This window comes from Pelodiscus sinensis, chromosome 11, assembly GCF_052426305.1.
Source record: "Pelodiscus sinensis isolate ZL-2025 chromosome 11, ASM5242630v1, whole genome shotgun sequence".
In the NCBI taxonomy this organism is placed as follows: Eukaryota; Metazoa; Chordata; order Testudines; family Trionychidae; genus Pelodiscus; species Pelodiscus sinensis.
Genome location: NC_143062.1, coordinates 50785860 through 50806179, shown reverse-complemented (window position 1 = coordinate 50806179; position 20320 = coordinate 50785860). Strand labels below are relative to the sequence as shown.

Below are 20320 nucleotides of genomic sequence, written 5' to 3'. Positions count from 1 at the left end.
ACTCCTAACTTCGAGCGAATGCACATAGCTCTTTTCAAAGGGACTGTTTGGGTCATCAGAGAGGGCAAAATGAGCAAATTGGATGAAGTGACATTTCTCCTCAGAGCCAGGTGCTCAACCAGAACATGGCAGGTGGTCTACACCATGGCTGCTCATGGCTTCCAGAATTTCTAGAGGCAGCATTTTTTTCCACTATCCCCTGGGCCATGTTCAAATCTTAGTCAAAATCGGGTCCAGGTGCACTTCCGTTTGCCAGGATAACTCCTCAGACAGACTGTGCTGAAGTGACAAACAAAAAGAGCCCAGGAGGAAAATTTTGGTGCCCTTGTTAATTGGCTAGGAGTTTTCAGTCTTCCTACTGCTGGAAGCAGGGTCAAGGGAGTAGGCAAGTGAGAAAAGGTTCAAAGGATATGAACTTTACAGCAAGTTCAAAGCATTTTAGCACCAGAAGAAAAAACACTTCTATGAAGAAGAGTTAGGGTGTGTCTAGACTACAGAGTTTTGTCGACAAAAGTGGACTTTTGTGGACAAAACTATACCTGCATCTACACTACTGCTGAGTTCTTTCGACATAACGTCGACAGAACTCAGCAGTTTTGTCGACGCTGGTAAACCTCATTTTACGAGGCATAACACCTTTTGTCGATAGAGTTCTGTTGACAGAAGGTGTTATTGCATCTAGAGTTGTGTCTAGACTACAGGGTTTTGTCGACAAAGCAGCTTGCTTTGTCGACAGAACTGAATTAGTCTAGACGCTCTTTTCGACAGAAGCTTTGTCGACAGTATCTGTAGACAAAAGCCTGTAGTCTAGACGTACCCTTAGACAGCGAAGCCTTTGTGTTTGGACTCCTAGGTTAAAATGCATGGTTGTGAATGGGGCAACCCTCTTACAACAAGGATACCACTAACACAGAACTGAATGCAATCCGTCCAGGGAAAAGAATGGCCCCAAATGCCAGAATAGGCTTGCCTGGGCTGTCCGTTTAGCTCCCCTGCACAAATTCTTTGATTTCTGTAGAACTTTGCATAGGGGTAGAAGGCCAGGCAAATGGATCGGCTTGCACTGCTGGGCTCTTGCCATCTAGCTAGCATAGACTTTTCCATTTCTGCCCCTCACGCCTGGGCTGAGGGAACAAGATGACAACCACCTCCTTATGCACCTCGTTACAATGCATGGGAGTCAGAGCTTTGTGCCTAAGGGGCCCATCAGGTTGAGTGACATATTCTGAAGGTCTCGCGCTGCCAAGTACTGAAATATCCTGGGCTGTTAATGTTGATTTTCAATGAGCTTTGGAGTTCCAGAAGACGGGAAGGAAGCTAATACTATGCACATTTTAAAAAGGGGAAATGGGATGACATGGGTAATCTCACAGCGGGTTCTCAGACACCAGTCGAACATTGATCTCAGGCGTAATACTAAAGCTAATATGGGACTTGATTAATGAAGAATTAAAGGAAGGTCATGTAATTAATGCGTGTCAACATGGGCTTGTGGAAAACTGATCCTGTCACTCTAACTTTATATATTTTTTGAGGAGATGACAAGTTTGATAAAGGCAAGAGCATTGATCCACAGGGATTGGCTCTTGGCCCAACACCTTTTCTCCAATAGCCTTACACTTCTGCAAGGTGGTTCACTTGACACAGCATGGCATTGTGATTCAAAATCAGAAGGATATAAAATGGATACGGTACAAATTAAATGGATTTAAAACTGGCTAACTCCTTAGGTCTCAAAATCTACCATGCAGGAGAAGACATAACAAATGAAGACTGGAGGAAAAGATGGTGGCTCTCGATCAATACATCAAAGAGATAAATATCTCCTCTCCCTCCCTGGTGTTTAAGTTAAGAGTCAATGTTGACACAAGAACAAATGGATATACACTGGCCAGCAGTAAGTTTAGGCTTGAAATTAGAGAAAGGTTTCAAATGATCAGGAGATTTTTGGAACAGACTTCTAAGAGGTATGCTAGGGGCGAAAATCCCCCAAACTCTACCTTGTTTCAAGATTGAGCTTGATAACTGTCTGGAGGGGGTGGTATGATGAGATTGGCCACTGGAGATGTTTGGTAATAGCGGCTCTCCAGCTAGTCTCCCATATCTGCCTACGGTGGCCCCTCTGTGACTACTGAGGTACAACTGTGGATTCTTTCCCAGGTTCCTGGCTGATGGGTCTCACCCATATGCTCAGGGTCTAACCCATCACCATATTTGAGGTTGGGAAGGCATTTTCCCCTGGATTAGGTTGGCAGAGATCATGGGGGGGTTTGAACTGAAGTAAATGATGTATTCTCTGTAACTTTAAGTCTTTACATCAATATTTGAGGACTTAGATCGTTAGTGCACTATTTCTGCTTGGCTGCGTCTATACTGGCGGCTGCTTTTGCGGAAAAACTTGCCAGCTGTCTACAATGGCCGCTTGAATTTGCACAAGAACACTGACGATCTAATGTAAGATTGTCAGTGTTCTTCTGCAAATACTATGCTGCTCCTGTTCGGGAAAAAGCCCTCTTGTGCAAATGTATTTGTGCAAGAGGGCCAGTGTAGACAGGGAAAAACTGTTTTGCACAAAAAAGCCCCGATGGCAAAAATGGCGATCGGGGCTTTCTTGCGCAAAACCGCATCTAGATTGGCACGGACACTTTTCTGCAAAAAGTGCTTTTGTGGAAAAGTGTCCGTGCCAATCTAGATGCTCTTTTCCGCAAATGCTTTTAACGGAAAAACTTCTCCGTTAAAAGCATTTGCGGAAAATCATGCCAGTCTAGATGTGGCCGTTGAGTTTCTGAAGTAGGTGGTGAGGTTCTGTGTCATGTGATGTGCGGGAGGTCAGAGAATGTGATCACAATGGGCCCTCCTGACCTTAAAGGTTAGGGGGAAATCGTCACCGAGTGGGTGTATTTCTAGGCGGCTGATTCTTGGCGCTACGCTAGTTAACATTTTTATCAGTGACCTGAAAGAAAAAACTATCATTGGCAAATAACGAATGAGACAGGTAACTGATACAGATGTGGACTGGATAGTAAACTGGGCACAAGGAAACAACGTGTATTTTAAAAGAGCTAAATGTAAATATATACATGGAGGTACTAAGAATGTAGGTCACACTTACAGGATGGGGACTTTAGCCTAGGAAGGAGTGAGTCTATCCACCGTGACTCCCAAATTATTTTCAGTCAGCTGAACATGGGCTCCTGAAGTGACTCTGTTACCAAATCGTGATCCTGGGATGCATAAACCCAAGGGAATCTCAAATAAGAGTAGAGAGGTGTTTTTAACCTTTGTATTTGACATTGGCCCAAGTAGGGAAGTGAACTCCTGTTTAATTGGTTAACCAGAGTGTTCAATGTCATTTAACCATAGTGTTCAATACTATGTTTAACCATTTAACCGACTAAAGGAGAGGTGGGGTGGGTAGGAGGATGGGCTCTGCCATTTCCAGCCCCGTACAGGGCTGGAGCAGCCATTTGCCCACGGCCGGAGGTACCGGTTAATCGGTTACCCAGCAAGCATCACCCTGCCCGTTCACATCCCTAGGTCCAACCACTATTGGAATTCCATGTCCAATTCAAGAAGGAGGTTGATCAATTGGAGAGGGTTCAGAGAACAGCTATGAGAATGATTAAAGGATTAGAAGACCTGCCTATCGTGATCAACTCAATGATCTTCATCTATTTAGTATAACAGAGAAAGTTAAAGGGTGATTTGACCATAGTTACAGATCTCTACAGGCGGAATGCATATTTAATAATGGTCTCTTCAGGCTAACAGAGAAAGATATATCTGATGTACATTTTATAACGTGATCCAAGGGCTGGAAGTTGAAGCTAGAAAACATAGGTTTTTAATGATGAGATTAATTAACCTTTGGAACAACCTCTAGAGTTCTGGTGGCTTCTCCATCGACGACAAATTTGAAATCAAGATGGGATGTTTTCCTAAACGCTCTGCTCTCGGAATGATTTGGGGGCAGTTCTCTGGTTTGTGTTACACATGAGGTCAGACTAGATGGTAACAGTGGTCCCTTCTGGCCTTGGAAATCTATGGATTTATTCATCTGACGGGTACACGAAGGAATCTTAATCCAACAACCAATTTGTATTGACTTTCAATGGCACTTGGGGACCAAATTTATATAGGGAGGGCATAGACTTGCTGAGCTTCTGGGCAAGGTGGAGGTGGGGTGGATCCATGTTTCCAGAAGGGGCACAGTCTTGGGTGGAAGGCGCAGGGCTAAGGACATCTAGTGCTCAGAGCTGTTGAAACACGTCACATGGCACGCCAGTGGTGATTTTAAGGGCCTCGCGCTCTTTTGAATCACCACACCCCGGGGCAACTGCCCTCTTTGCTGCCACTGGTGGTGGGCCTGATTCATATATAGGCTCCTTTGAAAATTCCAATACTATATCACCGACAGAGTAGAGGTCCTGTCAGGAGTGTGCCAGGACAACCCTGACCAGACGACGCTGACACTGACAGTCCAGACCACCAAAGGCACCGAGGTACGAAAACACCGAGGTACGACAACAGTCTTTCATTTCTAATTAGACCAGAAGAAGCCAGAACAAATACACAAGGGGAAAGAGCCTGCATTGGAAAGGAGATCAGCTGAAGCAGGCTTTTCAGTCTCCATCTTCCTGAAGCACAGCAATGTCCAGTCTGCACGAATGCTCCAGTGAGGTGAGTACCGATCTACACAGCGCCTCTTGTTCTTGCCTCAGGCTACGTCTACACTGCAGCGCTATAAATATCTCGCCTGTATCTTTTAAGCGCACCCGTTATTTTGAAATATCACTGTTCCGTCATCCCTGTCAACCTCGCTCCACGAGGAGTAAGAGGAGTTTCGGAATAAGTCAAAATAAGTGCTATGTAGACAGTGCCTAAGTACGAAATAAACTATTTTGTAATTGCATAGCTTATTTTCGAGTTAATTTGCATAGCTCAAATTGTGTGGCTTATTTCGAGCTCTGGGTCCAGTGTAGACACACTCTAATTGTGTACGTATGTGCCTCCTCCCAGAATACCTCTCTTCTGCCTGGGTCAGACGTTTTCTAACTGCAGCTTCCTCTTGTGGCTAAATGAGAGGCGAGCCAGAAAAAGTGCACAGCGACTCGGAGGAATTGAAAACAAGTGACGCAACTAAACCCTGAAGAGCAAAGCTCATCCCGGCCATGCACATTCTCTGTGGACTTTCAGTCAAAGATTTCCCAAGCTGGGCTGCAAAAAACAAGTTCCAGGCACACGGCAGGTAGATTTATAGCCTTCCTACTCCCTGGGAGACAAAATCAGAAACTTTCAGACACAAGTGAAGTGGATGACGCTAACGAATTACGGGGAAGGGAAGAGGAAACTTGCGGCGCTATCAATTTATTTCCTAGGGTGGTTGTGGAATTGCTTAGGGAGGCTGTGGAATTTCCAGCCCTAGAGATATTTCAGAGCAGGTTGGACAGGCATCTGTCAGCGATAATCTCGATTCTGCTTGGTCCTGCCGTGAGGGCAGGGGACTGGACTTGGTGACCTTTCAAGGTCCCTTCCAGTTCTATGGTTTCAGTTGGAAGGATGCCACGTCTGGGACTCTAGAAATTGAGATTGGTGCTATAGCTACTAGGTGCAACTATCATCAGCACTTGCCAAGCTGTTTTTGTTTTTCCCCTCTCTTGAAATCCTTTCCTCTTTTTGGGCCAATGGCAAATGCAGCACAATAGGCATCTCCCCAGCAGGTTTCTTTTGAGAGTACAGCCGAACCACTAAGTTAAGGCTTGCGAGCACAAAACAGCACTCGCTCCCACGCTCTGTGGCAGAATTAGCACTAGGAGTTGCGTAGACGATACTGTATATCCTGTGCTCAGTGGTCTCTCTTAAAAAAGGGAACATTTATCTGCATATATACGGAGACGATTTCCTATGGGAAGTAGAAGGGAAAGCTGGGACCTGCCGGACCCCACAGGGTGGAAGCTGTTCGCAAACTGCACCTGTTTTGGTGAGCCAAGTCCTGCTTGCTGGGCGTTGCTGTCCGAGCATGTCTCCAGGCTGGCGCCGGGGTGCTGGAGGAGTGCGTTGGAAGCAGCATGTTCTTTTAGCGCCACGATGATCAGTGCATAACCAACCCCAGGAGCTGCTTGGCCTTCCTTTTGCGGCCCTGGTGCTCCCTCCCCTCCCTTGCCGCGTTTCTCTCTCTCTCTCTCTCTCTCTCTTTTTTTGCTCCCAGTAGCCTTGATTGTCACTTTCTAGGGCAGGGTCTGCATCTCTAAGGCATGCCTGTGCTGCAAAACCACCACAAGACCCCAGGGGCCCCATACCTTGAAGCCCTGGTCAGCTGCCTCAGGCTTGTGAGGCTAACCAATGCAGACGTTCAAGCTCTGGCTAACCAATGCAGACATCCAAGCTCTGGCGGGTATCTGGGCTCCAAGACCTTCCCCCCTCTCATGAGGTCTCAGGCCGAGCTCCAACCCAGGGCGGAAAGACACTGGTGCGATTTTATAGCCCCACAGCCTGAGCCCGGCCTCCACTGAGCCTGGTTCTGACACTGTGTCATGAAGCATTTCTTGGACTGGTTTATACAGCGCCTCAAGCGGGCCTCCTGGGGTCTGTCTACATTGCATCTGTACCATCGCTTCGGAACCTTTACCTTGGATTTCACTGGAAATATTGCTTAAGGCTGGCTGCTTCCGCTGCCATTTCCTCCTCCGACCTCCACTTGGCAGGGGAGTCCTCCTCGCCTTTGTCGTGATGCTCCAGCTTTTTAGGGAAAACACAGAACAAAGCATGGGATTAGTTCATGGACTCCCCACACTTCCCCTGTCCCCTTGCTCTGCGAGCGGGGGTGTGGGTGGGCTCCGAGCCAGGCCGCGAATGGTACCCAGGGACTTGGAGGATGAGAGAGGCCAGGATGGATGTAAAGGGAAGAGGCTGATGGACTCTGTAGGGGGAAGGGTTAGCAGGAGGGACTGGTAGTGCTGTTTGAGGGGAACAGGGAGTATTAATCAATGGAACGGGATAATTAACTGACAGCCTATGAAGGCAGGACTGACTGATACATTTGGATGACAGTTGAGTGTTTTCGGGGGAGCTGCGCTGCCCGCAATCATCAGGCCATTTTTATAAGAATTTTATGCTCAGTTCTGCTCTTGTTTTTGTGCCCATATGGCCATGGCCCCAAACCTTCGTGTAGGACAGAGATCCAGTTGCCAATGTTCCACAGAGGACCAATGGTTTTCTTCTCCTTTTCAATCCAGATACTTTCTTCTCCTTTCCCCACCCTCCCCAGCCCAAGAGCAGGAGACAGACCGCCTGTCCCACTCACAAAACCCCTTCTTGTCCTTTAACTACTATTTCAGTTGTTTGTCTGAATAGGAATCAATGGACACGTGTGAATTATTTATCCCGTGCATAATAAAGTGCCACATATTGCAGTGATGGCGACGTGCTGTTATTACTGATGTGGCCATTTGAAATATTGCTTGGACTCCCCAATGGAGGAGACATGGGAAAGCCCCCAGTCCTGCCCTCAGCCCCATCCCTTCTGCCCCACCTCCCCCCAACAGTCAACCCCTCCCCCCAGCGGCATGGGGAGGTGAAGCGGCACACAGCCCCATCCTCCTGGCCCTGGAACACGGGGAGGATAGGCAGTCGGGGAAGCAACACTCCACCCCCAGTGCGCCTACAGTAGGAATTCGTGGGCAGGAAGGGCGGCGTGTGGCTAGGACCAGGCCTTTGGCTTAAGAAGGCAGTTCTTTCCCCTGCTTAGCATACCCACCACCCCTGGGAGGAGACATAGGCATACTATGTGGTAAAACATCATTCAAGTGACCGTTCACTCGTATGTAGCCTCAAAGTAGCCGCCACGCAACATACAAAGATTATCATCACTGGACAGAAGACAAATCAAAAACTTTCCCATTGAATTGGTATTTTGGCTCCAAAGCATTGCCAATGTTTGAGATGTGGCTAGATGCAGCGTGCAACACCTTCCTCACGTTACCACTTCCTTCTCCAGAAGAACATTCCAATATTAACTGTTTTTGTTGTTGTCCCAGACAGCTGCAGAAAATAATGGCGTCGCACCTCTTCTTTGTAACCCAACTTTGTTTTCACCTCTGCTCTTAACTGCTTCAGTTTCAGAAATAATGGGACATTTGCCAAGCACACCGATAAACTCAGGTCATTAGCATCTATCCAGCCCACACTTTTATTTGTGATGTTTCTCCTGCGCAGAATCCTGCCAACCAAAGGCCTATACAGTGTTAGAAGAATATGAAATCTGTGTAGCAAAATGTATTTCCTTCCATAGCAAGGCAGATCCGATACAATAGCCGTTGCCACATTAAACTGTATTACGGTTCCACTAGTAGAGGACTAAGTATCATTTTTCTCACGAGCTGTCGGTAGGGTATAAACGCATCATAACAATTTGACAGGATTAGAGAGAAAGGTGTGCATATCACAGGAAGGTACATTGATGCAAGTCTTGGAGGCAGAAAGTTCTAGGCTTAACCTCCAGGCTTCTCTTTACATTCATTTAAAGAAACTTATGAAAATACCCTACTAACCTCAGACAGCTTCGTGTTCCACCATTTCAAGATGCGGTCTTATGGTTAACAGTCTCATCTGCACTTCCGGGAAAATCAATGTTTCAGAGGTTGATCTTCTGGCATTTGATTTCTCGGGTCTGGTAAGAACCCACTAAACCAAACACTCAGGGCACCCTCATCAACCCAGAACTCCTCACATAACCGCCACCAGGCAAATTTGAACCAGGGACCTCTGGAGCTTAATGTAGGAGCCGCTACAGCGTGAGCTATGAAGCCATTTGGCCCTGAGTTTAGGCGACAAATGTTCCTTGTTCTTATCTCATAGAGCTTGTCTAGACTACGATGAAGTTTTGAAAGAGGAATTTGCATACCCTCTTTCGAAACTTCAGCTTAGTCTAGACATAGACCACTTACAGTGAAGCTAAGTGCCACTACATGGGACCATGACCCACACTAGGTGGGTCACACTCGCAGTCATTGAGAGTAAGGGAAGTCGACGGGAGAGTTTCTCCCACTGTGGGGCTGCCCCAGAAAATCAATGCAAGGTACGTCAACTCCAGTGACGCAAATTACGTAGCTGGAGTTGTGTATCTGGCATCAATTTTCTCAGGCAGTCATGAAGAGTAAGGGAAGTTGACCGGAGAGTTTTTCCCATCGACTTCCCGCAGTGGGGCTGCCCCAGAAAATCAATGCAAGGTACGTCAAAACTCCAGGGACTCAATTCATGTAGCTGGAGTTGCATATCTTGCATCCATTTTCTCAGGCACAGGGTCTACGCTGATAGTTTCCTGAGTTTCATGGAGGGTAATTAACCATAGCAAGAAACAATTTATGAGACAAGAGCAGTCGGTCTTAAAACTCCCAAAGCTGCAGATGGTGCAAATGTGCCATATGGAGACACTGTTGTCATCTTGGTATCCCTTTCGCATACCTCACGCTATCTCCCTGTGTGGTCCCTTTTGTGTCACGACACCCCTTCCTCCATTGCCAGACGTCCTGAGCAGCGCCTTCATCTCCCGCCCTTTGCCCAGTCCCTTGTCTCTCACCGTTGCCTCCAGGACTGGAGCAGACTTTCCCCTGGTCTGTGCCCTCTCCCAGGACCTGAGCAATTGTCCCTTTCTTTGCCACTCCTGAACCCACTTTCACCTACGAGGGGTGTGTCTCTTGTTTCTACCGTTTCCACCACGGTGTCTGTGATGGCGTGTCGGGGAGCCCCCAACCCTGCACCCCCATCCACAGCCAGATGTGACTCTCAGTCGGCCAGTAGAGAAGAAAGTTTTATTGCTTCTCAGAGACACAGCGTCGGTGTTAGCACAGACACCAAGAGCAGACAGCCTTATTCCTCTTGCGGGGAAGGGCTCACGGGCCCTGAACCCCCTTTTCCTTGGTCTAAAACATCATCACTCAACCTAGTCCAGCCGAGACTAACTCACCCTCCCAGCAACTGGCCCCAGGCAGCCCCACCTCCTGCATTGTCTTGCTCTCAGACCCAATGTCTGTTGTCACTTGGCCCACCGGAGGTGAGACACGGACATACGTCCACAATGAGTCATGCCTGGCCTCTCCCCCCTCATGCAGAGTGAGCTGCGGGGAGGGAACGGGACTGAGGTACACACACACACACACACACACAATGCAGCAGCGAATATAACAGCACCCCCACTACGTCACAGTGTGCCCACCACTGTCTGTCCAGGTGACCCTTCCACACTCCCAGCTGTCCAGTCCGACACAATTTTCCACCGCTCTTCTCCTGCCCCTGCTTGGTTCTGTCTGCACCAGAGTTCCCTCAGGGACCTGCTGCCCATTAGCAGCTGGGGGGCAAGGAGGGGAAGAAGGGGTCATGGCTCCTGCAGCTGGTAGATGGACAAGAGTTGAAAGCAGCCAAGCAACGAACTGGAAGTGCGGTAGGGAAGCCGAGGAGCCGGAGAGGAAATCAAACTGCCAGTAGTAGAGCTGTGTGTCCCTCCCCTTCGTCCTCACCATACACCACGAGAGAAAGCCGGGACCCTGGGAAGACTGGCATAGCTCCGATGTGCTTTGCTGGAGCCAGGATTATAAGCATTGCAGAGGGGGAGCCAAGTTAGTCTGTAACTGGATAAACTTAAAAACAATGAACAGTCTAGCAGCAGCTTAAAGACTAACAGAACATGTAGATGGTATCGGAGCTTTCGTGGGCGCAACCCACTTCTTAAAGTCATTAAAGCAGTTCTTACGCCATGAGTCTGCGTTCCTTTTTGGGGTGTTTCCGGGAAGACCCTGGACAGAATAGAAGACAGAGGCTTACAAAACATTTTGTAGAAATGAGCCAGAAAGCCGGAGGCCCAGCTGGAATTGATATTTATTGCAGCATTCGCCTCGTTCCATAACGTTCCGATCCTCCCCAAGGATGGTCTCGGAAGTAACGGGATGCTTATTTTCTCGCATGGAGAAGTTAAAGACGACTGAATCAACTGTGGAACAAAATCTTCCACCAAAGTCTCTGAAGCATCCGCCACGCTTTGCAAAATCATGTGGAGCCTGCAAAATCCATAGTGCAGCTGGACGGGTACTTGCTGCTATATCTGACATTGGTCCCCGTGAGGATTTCCTTGAGGCCATCGAACGCAGACCTCTTGCTGTTCAGCTCCGCTGAGAAGTCCCCAAAACTGACATTTTGTGGCTTTTGCTGCCAGAAAAGCAGGAACCCTTATGTACAATCAGTAGCACAAGTTTATTATTGAACTTAAGCAGCTTGCAGACAAAAGTCTAAGGCTTGTCAGATTCTTGCCTTCTAGGACCAGCCATTTGCTGAGCCTTTTCCGTATCTAATGGGTGTCCAATATAAATGTGTCAGGGAGCAGCTTCTGAAGAAAGCTGCTCATATTCCTCGCCTCGAGCCCCTCAGCAGTGCTCAAGAGACAGAAAACAGATCTCAGTGAAACAACTGTTCAAGATGAACATTTTTCCCCCCATGGTGTCCTGTCAGTGTTCCTTCTTTAATTTCCCTGGTTTGAATGGCAGTCGCTTGTAGCTCATTTTTCAAGCGAGCCATCCGAGCACTGGCCCCACGTACATCTCGGGAGAGGTGACCTATCTTTTGAGATTGACTCTGGTTGGTCTGTGAGGAATTCTTTCCGTGCTATGACTTCTTGGCCTTGAGGTCTCTTCATCGGTTGCTGGAGTGAATTCGGGCTTTGCTATTTTGGTGCCTCTTGGTTTTCATTGTAATCCATAGTCAATAGTCAATCTTTTATGACAGAAACTAGAGCCAATTTTGCCAGAAAGTAATTATTACAGGTGAACTGATATGTGGAGAGTGAGCCTGCTAGGGCTAGGCAGCCATCTTCCTCCTGGCTGCCATGTGACCTCCCCAAATTGGGACTGGGTTTTTTGCCTTTGTTTAAGTCACAACAATTAAAGTTAATTGTTTGGCCTCAATTCTCTCATTCCAGGTTGCTTCTATTTAGTCAAGCCAGAAGGGTGATTCCAGATTCTAATTCATCAGGATAGATTTACTTTAATTTGGGTTGCAGAATAAACTGAAGTACATTTTGGTAGTGTTTTTTATTTCCGTAACACATACACATACCCTAAATAAATATTGGCAACTTACAAACAGAAACACGGAAAATAGCTGTTTTGTTTGCTGAAAACACCATGTTTTCTAAATGGAAATCAGAGCCCCAAATGGTTTCTCACACTTGACAAGAAAGAGGGGGATTTTTTTTGTATCTTTGCAACTGGTAACCTTTACCAATAATCATTTTGTGATCCAAGGTTAAAATGGCTATAACAGGGCAACAATGGAGTCTCTGTGGGTATGTCTACACTACCCCGCTAGTTCGAACTAGCGGGGTAATGTAGGCATACCGCACTTGCAAATGAAGCCTGGGATTTGAATTTCCCGGGCTTCATTTGCATAAGCGGGGAGCCGCCATTTTTAAATCCCCGCTGCTTCGAACCCCGTGCAGCGCGGCTACACGGGGCTCGAACTAGGTAGTTCGGACTAGGGTGCCTATTCCAAACTACCGGTACACCTCATTTCACGAGGAGTAACGGTAGTTCGGAATAGGAACCTAGTCCGAACTACCTAGTTCGAGCCCCGTGTAGCCGCGCTGCACGGGGTTCGAAGCAGTGGGGATTTAAAAATGGCGGCTCCCCGCTTATGCAAATGAAGCCCGGGAAATTCAAATCCCGGTCTTCATTTGCAAGTGCGGTATGCCTACATTACCCTCCTAGTTCGAGCTAGGAGGGTAGTGTAGACATACCCTGTTTTTGTCCTCTAACCCCACCTACTCTGGTCATAGAACAGGGGTGGGCAATAATTTTTAATGCGGGGGCCCACTCCAAGATTTTGGTAGGTGGTCAAGGGCCGTACTTCTGTGGAGGGGACACAGGGTGGGCTGCAGAAGGAAGCCTGGGATGGAGGATTGGGGTGCATGAGGGAGTGTGGATCTGGGAGGGAGTTTGGGTGAAGGAGGGGATTACGATCTGGAGCAGGGGACTAGGGTGCAGGGTCAGGGAAGGGAATGGGTGCAGGAGAGGATTCTGGCCTGGGAGAGGGGTGTAGGAGGAGGTGGAGGGTCTAGAAGAGAGTTGTGACCTGGAGGATGTGGGAGAGGGGATACAGAGGGTTTGGGTGGTGACCCGGGGCAGGGAGTTAGGTAGAAAGGGGGGTGGGTGCCAGAGGCAGGCTCTGGAAGGGAGGCGCTTACCTAGGTGGCTCCTGTGAGTCTAGAAGTTATGAAAGTTTCCCAGGGCTGCCCTGTGAGCCACAGTAATGCTGGGAAGACCGTAGTGCTGCTCTGTACTATGGGACTTTCTCCCCTTCCCCACCAGCCCCACTCACTGACCTCTCTCACACCAGCGTTTGCAAGCAGGGTCTGTAGAAGAGAGCTTCAGAGGCATTCTCCCCTAGCCAGAGCAGGGCTTTTAGCGCTCCCTCCTGCTTTCCCAGCTCTCAGACCCAGCAGGGATGGGCTGGAGCATGGGTAAGAACTGCATCCATTTAGAACAATCTGCTCCATTTATTCAATGATGGGGGAACAAGATTGGTTAGCAGTCTGGATCGGGCCTGCCAAGCCTCCAGATGCGGCCCGCAGCCGCCTCGCCAGCACCCTTAATAAAGAGCAGTTGCAGCCACTTTAAACAGCAGGCTTCTAACTGCTATGCTGTCTGGGCAGGGAGGAGAAAGCTTTGCACGCTGTCCCCACCCTTAACAAAATCCCTCAGCTCCCATTGACCAGTTTCCAGCCAATAGGAGCTGAGCAATTTTGCTGAAGGTAGGGGCAGCGAATGAAGCCACCTCACTAATATTAATATTGACGTGTACAGAAGCACAGAATCATAGAACACTAGAATTGGAAGGGACCTCAAGAGATCACTGAGTCCAGTCCCCTGCCCTCACGGCAGCACCAAGCATGGGCTACATCATCCCTGACAGGCGTCTGTCCAACCTGCTCTTAAATATCACCAGTGATGGAAATTCCACAACCTCCCTAGGCAATTTATCCCAGTGTTTAACCACCCAGACAGTTGGGAAGCTTTTCCTAATGTCCAACCTACTCAGTGCAAGGTATCCACTGAGAGAGTGTAAAACCATGACATTCCTTTCTTCATCTGCAACAAGCTGGGTCCAATAAACCACCAACTGAAATGTTTGCCCATCACTGACTCCATCCATTGTCCAATCTGCACATGATCCATGTCAGCCATGACTTCATTTTGCTTATAACGTTCTACCTCTCTTTAATAAACGATAGGACACTAGGTTGGTTGTAATCCAAGACTTTAGTGCAGACCCGGTCTCAGCCATAACTGTGACAGTACTTTCTGAGCTTGGGAAGACATTATGCTCGCAAAATGTCTTAGACTAGGTCTGCACTACACTCGGCAGTTCAGCCTAAGGTATACAACTCTAGCTCCGTAAAATACATAGGTAGAGTCGGCTTATCTTAAACCGAGCTTGGTGGTGTTCCCACAGCAGGAGGCTAATGGGAGCAAATGTTCCTATTGGCTTCCCTTGCTCCTCATAAAAGGAGGAGAATTGAATGCCAGGAGCCCTCTGAGTTTGATTTAGCAAGCCTTAACTAGACTCACTCAATTGAACTCCGGCAGATTGATCGTGGAAGTGGCAATTTTCCTTTTAGTGTAGACAAGGCCTTAGTCATTTACATCATCTTAAGGATAGCCAAAGGCAGAGATTTTCTAAGTTGCCCAAGGGAATCTGTATGCCCACTTCCTTTGGGCAGCCCCATTCCTTATGCAGCTTCATCCAAAGCCTACATTCTCACATAAGCTGGACCCTGGGAGTTGGCGAACAGAGACCCGTGGATCTTAGTGCATGAGCCTCTACGACATGAGCCAAAACGTTACATGGGTTCTCAGCTAAGGCTGTAGAGCAGACTCACTCTCTCTGTGTAAGTGGTCTAAGTTGCACTAGATGGGACAGTGCACCACACCCAGCAGGTGCATAGGTTACACTACAATGCAACGCACGGTCATGAAGTTAGTTTGTGTGTTCAAGGGGGCACAGGATACTGCAAGAGAAAACACTTGCCAAAGTTGGGGAGTATTTGTTTTCAGGGGACTCCGCCATCCTGAAAAGCTAGAGTCCTACTTGACCTCACCATCAATCTCATGTACAGCCAAAATGCGCACGTTTCTGGCCTGAAAATTGGCCTAAGCACCAGTGCACATTTCCTACAGAGACTCTTGCGCAGACAGATTGTGGTGAGCAGAGATGACAGGAAGCCGCTGTGCCTCGGTGCAGTGTGCTCATAAAGTGGTCGGCTGAGGGTGAGGCCTTACTTCTGTCCTTCCCCCCAACAGAGTTGAGGCTGGCAGCTGGGCCCCCAGGCATGCAGGGCTGGCAGGAGAACCCTTGGTGTGCAGCATGGGGCAGGCAGCCAGCACCCCTGGGTGCATGGGGCAGGATCCCAGAGGTGCTGCAGCACCCCACCCACCCTTAGCTCCCTTCCCATGCCTATAAGCTCTGCTCCCACTGCTCCCATTTGGCTGGGAACAGGAACAATGCAGGGCAGGATCACCAATGTGGCTAGCACCGCACCTCACCCCCATCCCCTGTCCTGATTCTTATATCCCACCCCACACACCTCCAGCGCCCTGCCCTGAGCCCCCACACTCCCCAACCCTGACTCCTGCCCCCCAATCCTCTGCTCTGATACCCCCTGCACTCCATCTCACACATCCATGTCTGGTACTGTCATATTGCAACCCCCCACACCCCGCGCCGGGTTGTGATAGGACAATACCCGTAAGAAATGCAAGTTACTTTCACCCCTGCCGATGAGTATTCATATTTAGACACAAATGAAAATCCCTATGGTGCATCTAAGCTCATTTTAACAAACATCTGTCGTGCAATAAAAATGAAGCTTTCCACCCCCTCTAGCTCCCAGGGGCTGCTCCCAGGGAAGAGCGGAAATAGCTGCCGTTTCCACTGTTCGAGGCGAGTGGGTTTAGCAGCTCAAACCGAGCAAAGCTGGAGGACTTGAGCTCACGTCTTTGCGTGCACAGAGGTATTCAGATGTAGGACACATTGAAGCCTGCATTTTTATTTAAGGGGATTCTATTTCTGCAAAGCTTTGGGGGAAAGAATATTTTATCGGAAGTTATCCCATTTTATCTACCTGAAATGATTTTCTGGAGCAGTTGCTTTAACCGAAGCTCCACAAATGGTTCTGATTAAAGATGGAGAATGACTGACCCGTACATCTTTTCCCCACACATCTTAGTTCCCTTCCCTCAGGTTATGAGGCCAAAATTTACACCTTGATTAATGTTAACGGCCTGCAGCCAAAAAGAATGGTTATTTTTTCCCTACAAGTGACTTTGTTAATGGGGTTAGAGAAGAAGCATTCAGGGCACCAGTGAGAGAGTGAAGAGAGGAGGACCTGGCATCACAGGGGTTAAACAAAGCCTTTTGGCCCAGCTTGCCCCGCCCCACATTGCCTGTAGCCAATGCCAGGCCTGGAGGGAGGATAAAAGGAAGGAGCCAGGCTCACTGAGAGGCTGACCAGCAAGGAGGCAGGAGCGCCGTCCACTTGGCCAGCTGCAGGTGCAAGTTAGCCTCCAGCCCCACCCCTTGGGACAAAGGGGGAACCTGCTAGAACCCTAATTAATGGGGGAATCTGGACTCTTGGGGCCACGCCCCAAACGTAAAGACTTTACTTATACACTGGGGCAGAGTTTCTAGGCCGGGGCACCGGTGTCAGGGTTCTGCACCCCTTTTCTACCAGCTAATTCTATGACCTAACCACTAGGCCACCCCGCTGCAACATTAAATCCAATGAAAGATTTTGGGTTCCAAATTCTCTATGGAACCAAACTTCCGAGTTCCCCGTTGTGTGGGAAAGGTGCCGTCTCTTCTAAGAGGCAGTCGATGTAGCCTGGAAGTGAACACTGCTTCCCACTCAGCCTCCCTGCCTCAGCAAGACACCGAGACACATATTACACAGCTTAACACCACCCTTGCAAAGGAAATTTCACACAGCTTCTGCCCAGTCGCCTTCAGGAACCAAGACTAAACATGTATGTTTTGCAAGCGCCTCACTGTGTTACGATGGGTCCATAGCCAGGGTTCAGGGCCCCGTTGAGGTAGGTGCTGTACAAACAGCAGGTATCTGTGGAGAGCCCCTCCCAAGCTTTAGGGGCAGTGTGAGGGGAAAGCATGATAATGCCTGTTTGAAAATGTATCAAGAAGGTGACGGAGGCTGGCACCAAGGGCCATTTGAAGGTGAACGTTCACAGTTGGATACAGAACGAGAGATGACAGAGAGCCCTGGTCTACGCTAGGGCGCCATTTTGAAATAACCTCCCTTAGGCCGAATTTATAAGTGGAGCATCCACACTGCCAAGCCCGCTATTTCAAAATAACGAGCCGCTTATTTCAAAATCTGCCCTCCTGATTTTCTCAGGGAATATTGCTAATTTGGAAATAGTTATTTCCAAATACTTGTCATGGGGATGCTCTGGTGCTGCTTTATCGAAATAACAACTCTCCAGAGTCATTCAAACTAATTACACCCCAGTGCTTCCTGGGGCTCTAAGTCGAGTAGCGCGTCCACATTAACGGAGCCTGCCTCGGAGTAATTTCGAGGCTTCCCCATAGTGGGGACACGCAATTTCGATTTTGTTATTTTGGGAGTTATTACATCAATTTTAATTATTTCAACATAGTTTCCTAGTGTAGACATGTCCCGAGGGAGGGGACTGAAAGAGAAGCCAAGCAACTTCTGTTTGATGCAATATTTTCTACTGCCAGAACCAGGATTCCAAAAAGGGGGCGTGAAAGTCACAGCAATGAGCTTGGAGAATGATCGTGCAGCTGCATCGTGACCAGAGATGAGCAATGCTGTTTAAAGGGCCAAGGAAAGCAGAGAAATGCAGGAGTCAACATTATCAGCAGCCTGGGCAAGGATTGAGGAGGCGTGATAGGAGGATGGACAAAGTCCAATATAGTGTCCTCTGTTGGACTCAGTGCAAGAGGACAAGGTTGTCACAGATCTTTTGTGAGGAGAGGGTCCTGTAGAGGAACAAAGTCTTTGCATCATTGGTGAAATTTTAATCCTAGCAACTTGGCAGTTGATGAGACAATCAAGTGGAACGTAAAAACATAGACCCTCCCCCCTTTCTGCATGAGACAGAAAGAGGGAGAGACCATGGAACTAGATGTACGTGTTGAAGCACCCAGAGTTAACCTGTTGGTATCAGAGTTCATGAACACCAATCAAGAACGGAAGTTTCTTCTATGAGATCTTGAATGGATTCAGCTGTCATACTCCATGTAGAACGACGTGCTCTCCGGAAGAGAGATCCTACCAGCATGTGGAGCAGGAAGCAGCAACTTCAGACATACTAATAACAAGTACTTCTGTAGGACAAGGCCTGGACACCTCGAGGAAAGGGACTGCAGAATTACCCGACTGCAGAGCTGTGCCAGGAAGCGTAGCTGCAACGTGCAGATGTCGCATCATGCCGCGACACGCTGGCCTCTAAACACGATTTTGTACTGCAACAACATGTTGTGTGTCTTTTTGGAAGTATCAATAATCTTCCAGAAGAGAAAGGTTAAAAAAAAGGCCCATTTCAAACACAGACCCATCCAGCAGCAACATTCAGTGCCCGAAAGCAAGTCAAAGGCAGGGAAAAGATCAGGTTTTTGCATGCGTAGCTGTTTGAGAGAATATAACTCAGCCGTGCTAATTTATTCTCGGGTCTATTTTATAATGTATGATGTTTACATTTCGGAGTCATTCCCTCTAAGGAGGGGACAGAAGGCAAAAAGAAACCAGACACTGATTGTAGCCAACTCTATTATGTTATAAACTCATTTTGTAATCCTGGGCCAACACTGGAGCACATATTACACAATTCTCAAACCACAGTCGCTGGCGAAATTACACACTGTGTCTGCTCAAGATTCTTCAAGCACCCAGAGTCTTGTTTACCAGCCTACTCCATCTCCTTGTCTTGCCGAACAAATACATTCACTATTTCCAAGGTATGCCCTTCTTCAAGCAGATCATTTCTGATATCTGACTTCTTGGGTTTCCTGATAAATTACCCTCTTTTCTCACCTCAGGCAGAAAATACTCTTCCACCAATAATCTCCGACTGTCAGGTCTGATTACTTGTAAACAGCCAGGCTCTTTGAATATTTCGGTTTGCGAAAAGTGTTCATTTTCTCACTCATGGCTCCCCGTGCGAGGCTGCTGGCAAACCTGACAGCTGTGCTTTGTGTTATTTTATTAAAGTTGTTAGTGCCACGGAATGGTTTGTGTTTTCATCCCTGTTGGCCTCCGGGGCAGCACAAGATTGTTTTATGATCCATTCACATTGCGGAACGTCTGTATCTTCCCCTAAACAGGGGGGAATTCACAATTCACGAGGCAGCAGGCTACCGGGGTCCTGGGTGTAGGTCTGGTGGCTGCTTTGTGTACTGAGTACATGACGGTGTCTGCAACTATGCAACGCCCTTGGAAGAAAAGCAGACGTCCTTAATGGAACTTACAAGCTAAAAGTTCTGAAAATAGCTTTTCTATTAATTAGCAAAGTTGCTCTTCTCAATGCTTTATATAGTGTTGACGGTTAAGAATTTATAACCACCAAAGTATTTAAGTACAGTATTTTGACATAGATTCTTTCCAGTGCTCTCATTTTCCTTGTATTATAATAAAGCTTGATTGCTTAGTCAATGATATATTGTAACTGCATATTATCACACTGGTAGCCGAACAAAGATCTGAGCCTTTTCCAGCCTCGTAACTTAGATGTGATATTAAGGACATAAGAACAGCCATACTGGGTCAGACTAAAGGCCCATCTAGCCCAGTAACCTGTCTGCTGACACTGGCCAATGCCAGGTGCCCCAGAGGGAATGAACAGAACAGGGAATCATCAAGTGATCCTACCCCTGTAGCCCATTCCCAAACACAGGCTAGGGACACTATTCCAGCCCATCCTGGCTAATTGCCAGTGACGGACCTAACCTCCATGAATCTATCTAGCTCTTTGTTGAGCCTTGTTAATGTCCTGGTCTTCACAAAATCCTCTGGCAAGGAGTTCCACAGGTTGACTGTGCATTGAGCGAAGAAGTACTTCCTTTTGTTTTAAACCTGCTACGTATGAACTCACTGCCCAAACGGCTTTGTGAGTTCAAATATGCGTTGGGACTCCAGTGTGCATTTTCGACCCCAAATGCCTCCACTGAGGCACTAACAGCAAAATGATACCTTATAGACCAATTTTTGTACAAACTGTGGAGGGGTTGTTTATTATCAAAC

The 20320-nt window shown here is 47.9% G+C and overlaps 1 protein-coding gene across 16 annotated transcripts in view; it reads right to left on the bottom strand.

Annotated features, from left to right (window-relative positions):
- FHIT (fragile histidine triad diadenosine triphosphatase) overlaps positions 1-20320 on the bottom strand; it is a 1114957-nt gene that overhangs the window by 5285 nt on the left and 1089352 nt on the right. For all 16 annotated transcript variants that reach the window (XM_075938454.2, XM_089781282.1, XM_089781284.1 and 13 more), the window contains one exon: positions 6629-6738. In XM_075938454.2, coding sequence (XP_075794569.2) covers positions 6637-6738 — 102 coding nt within the window. In that variant the 3' untranslated portion in view covers positions 6629-6636. The remainder of the gene's footprint in view (positions 1-6628; positions 6739-20320) is intronic.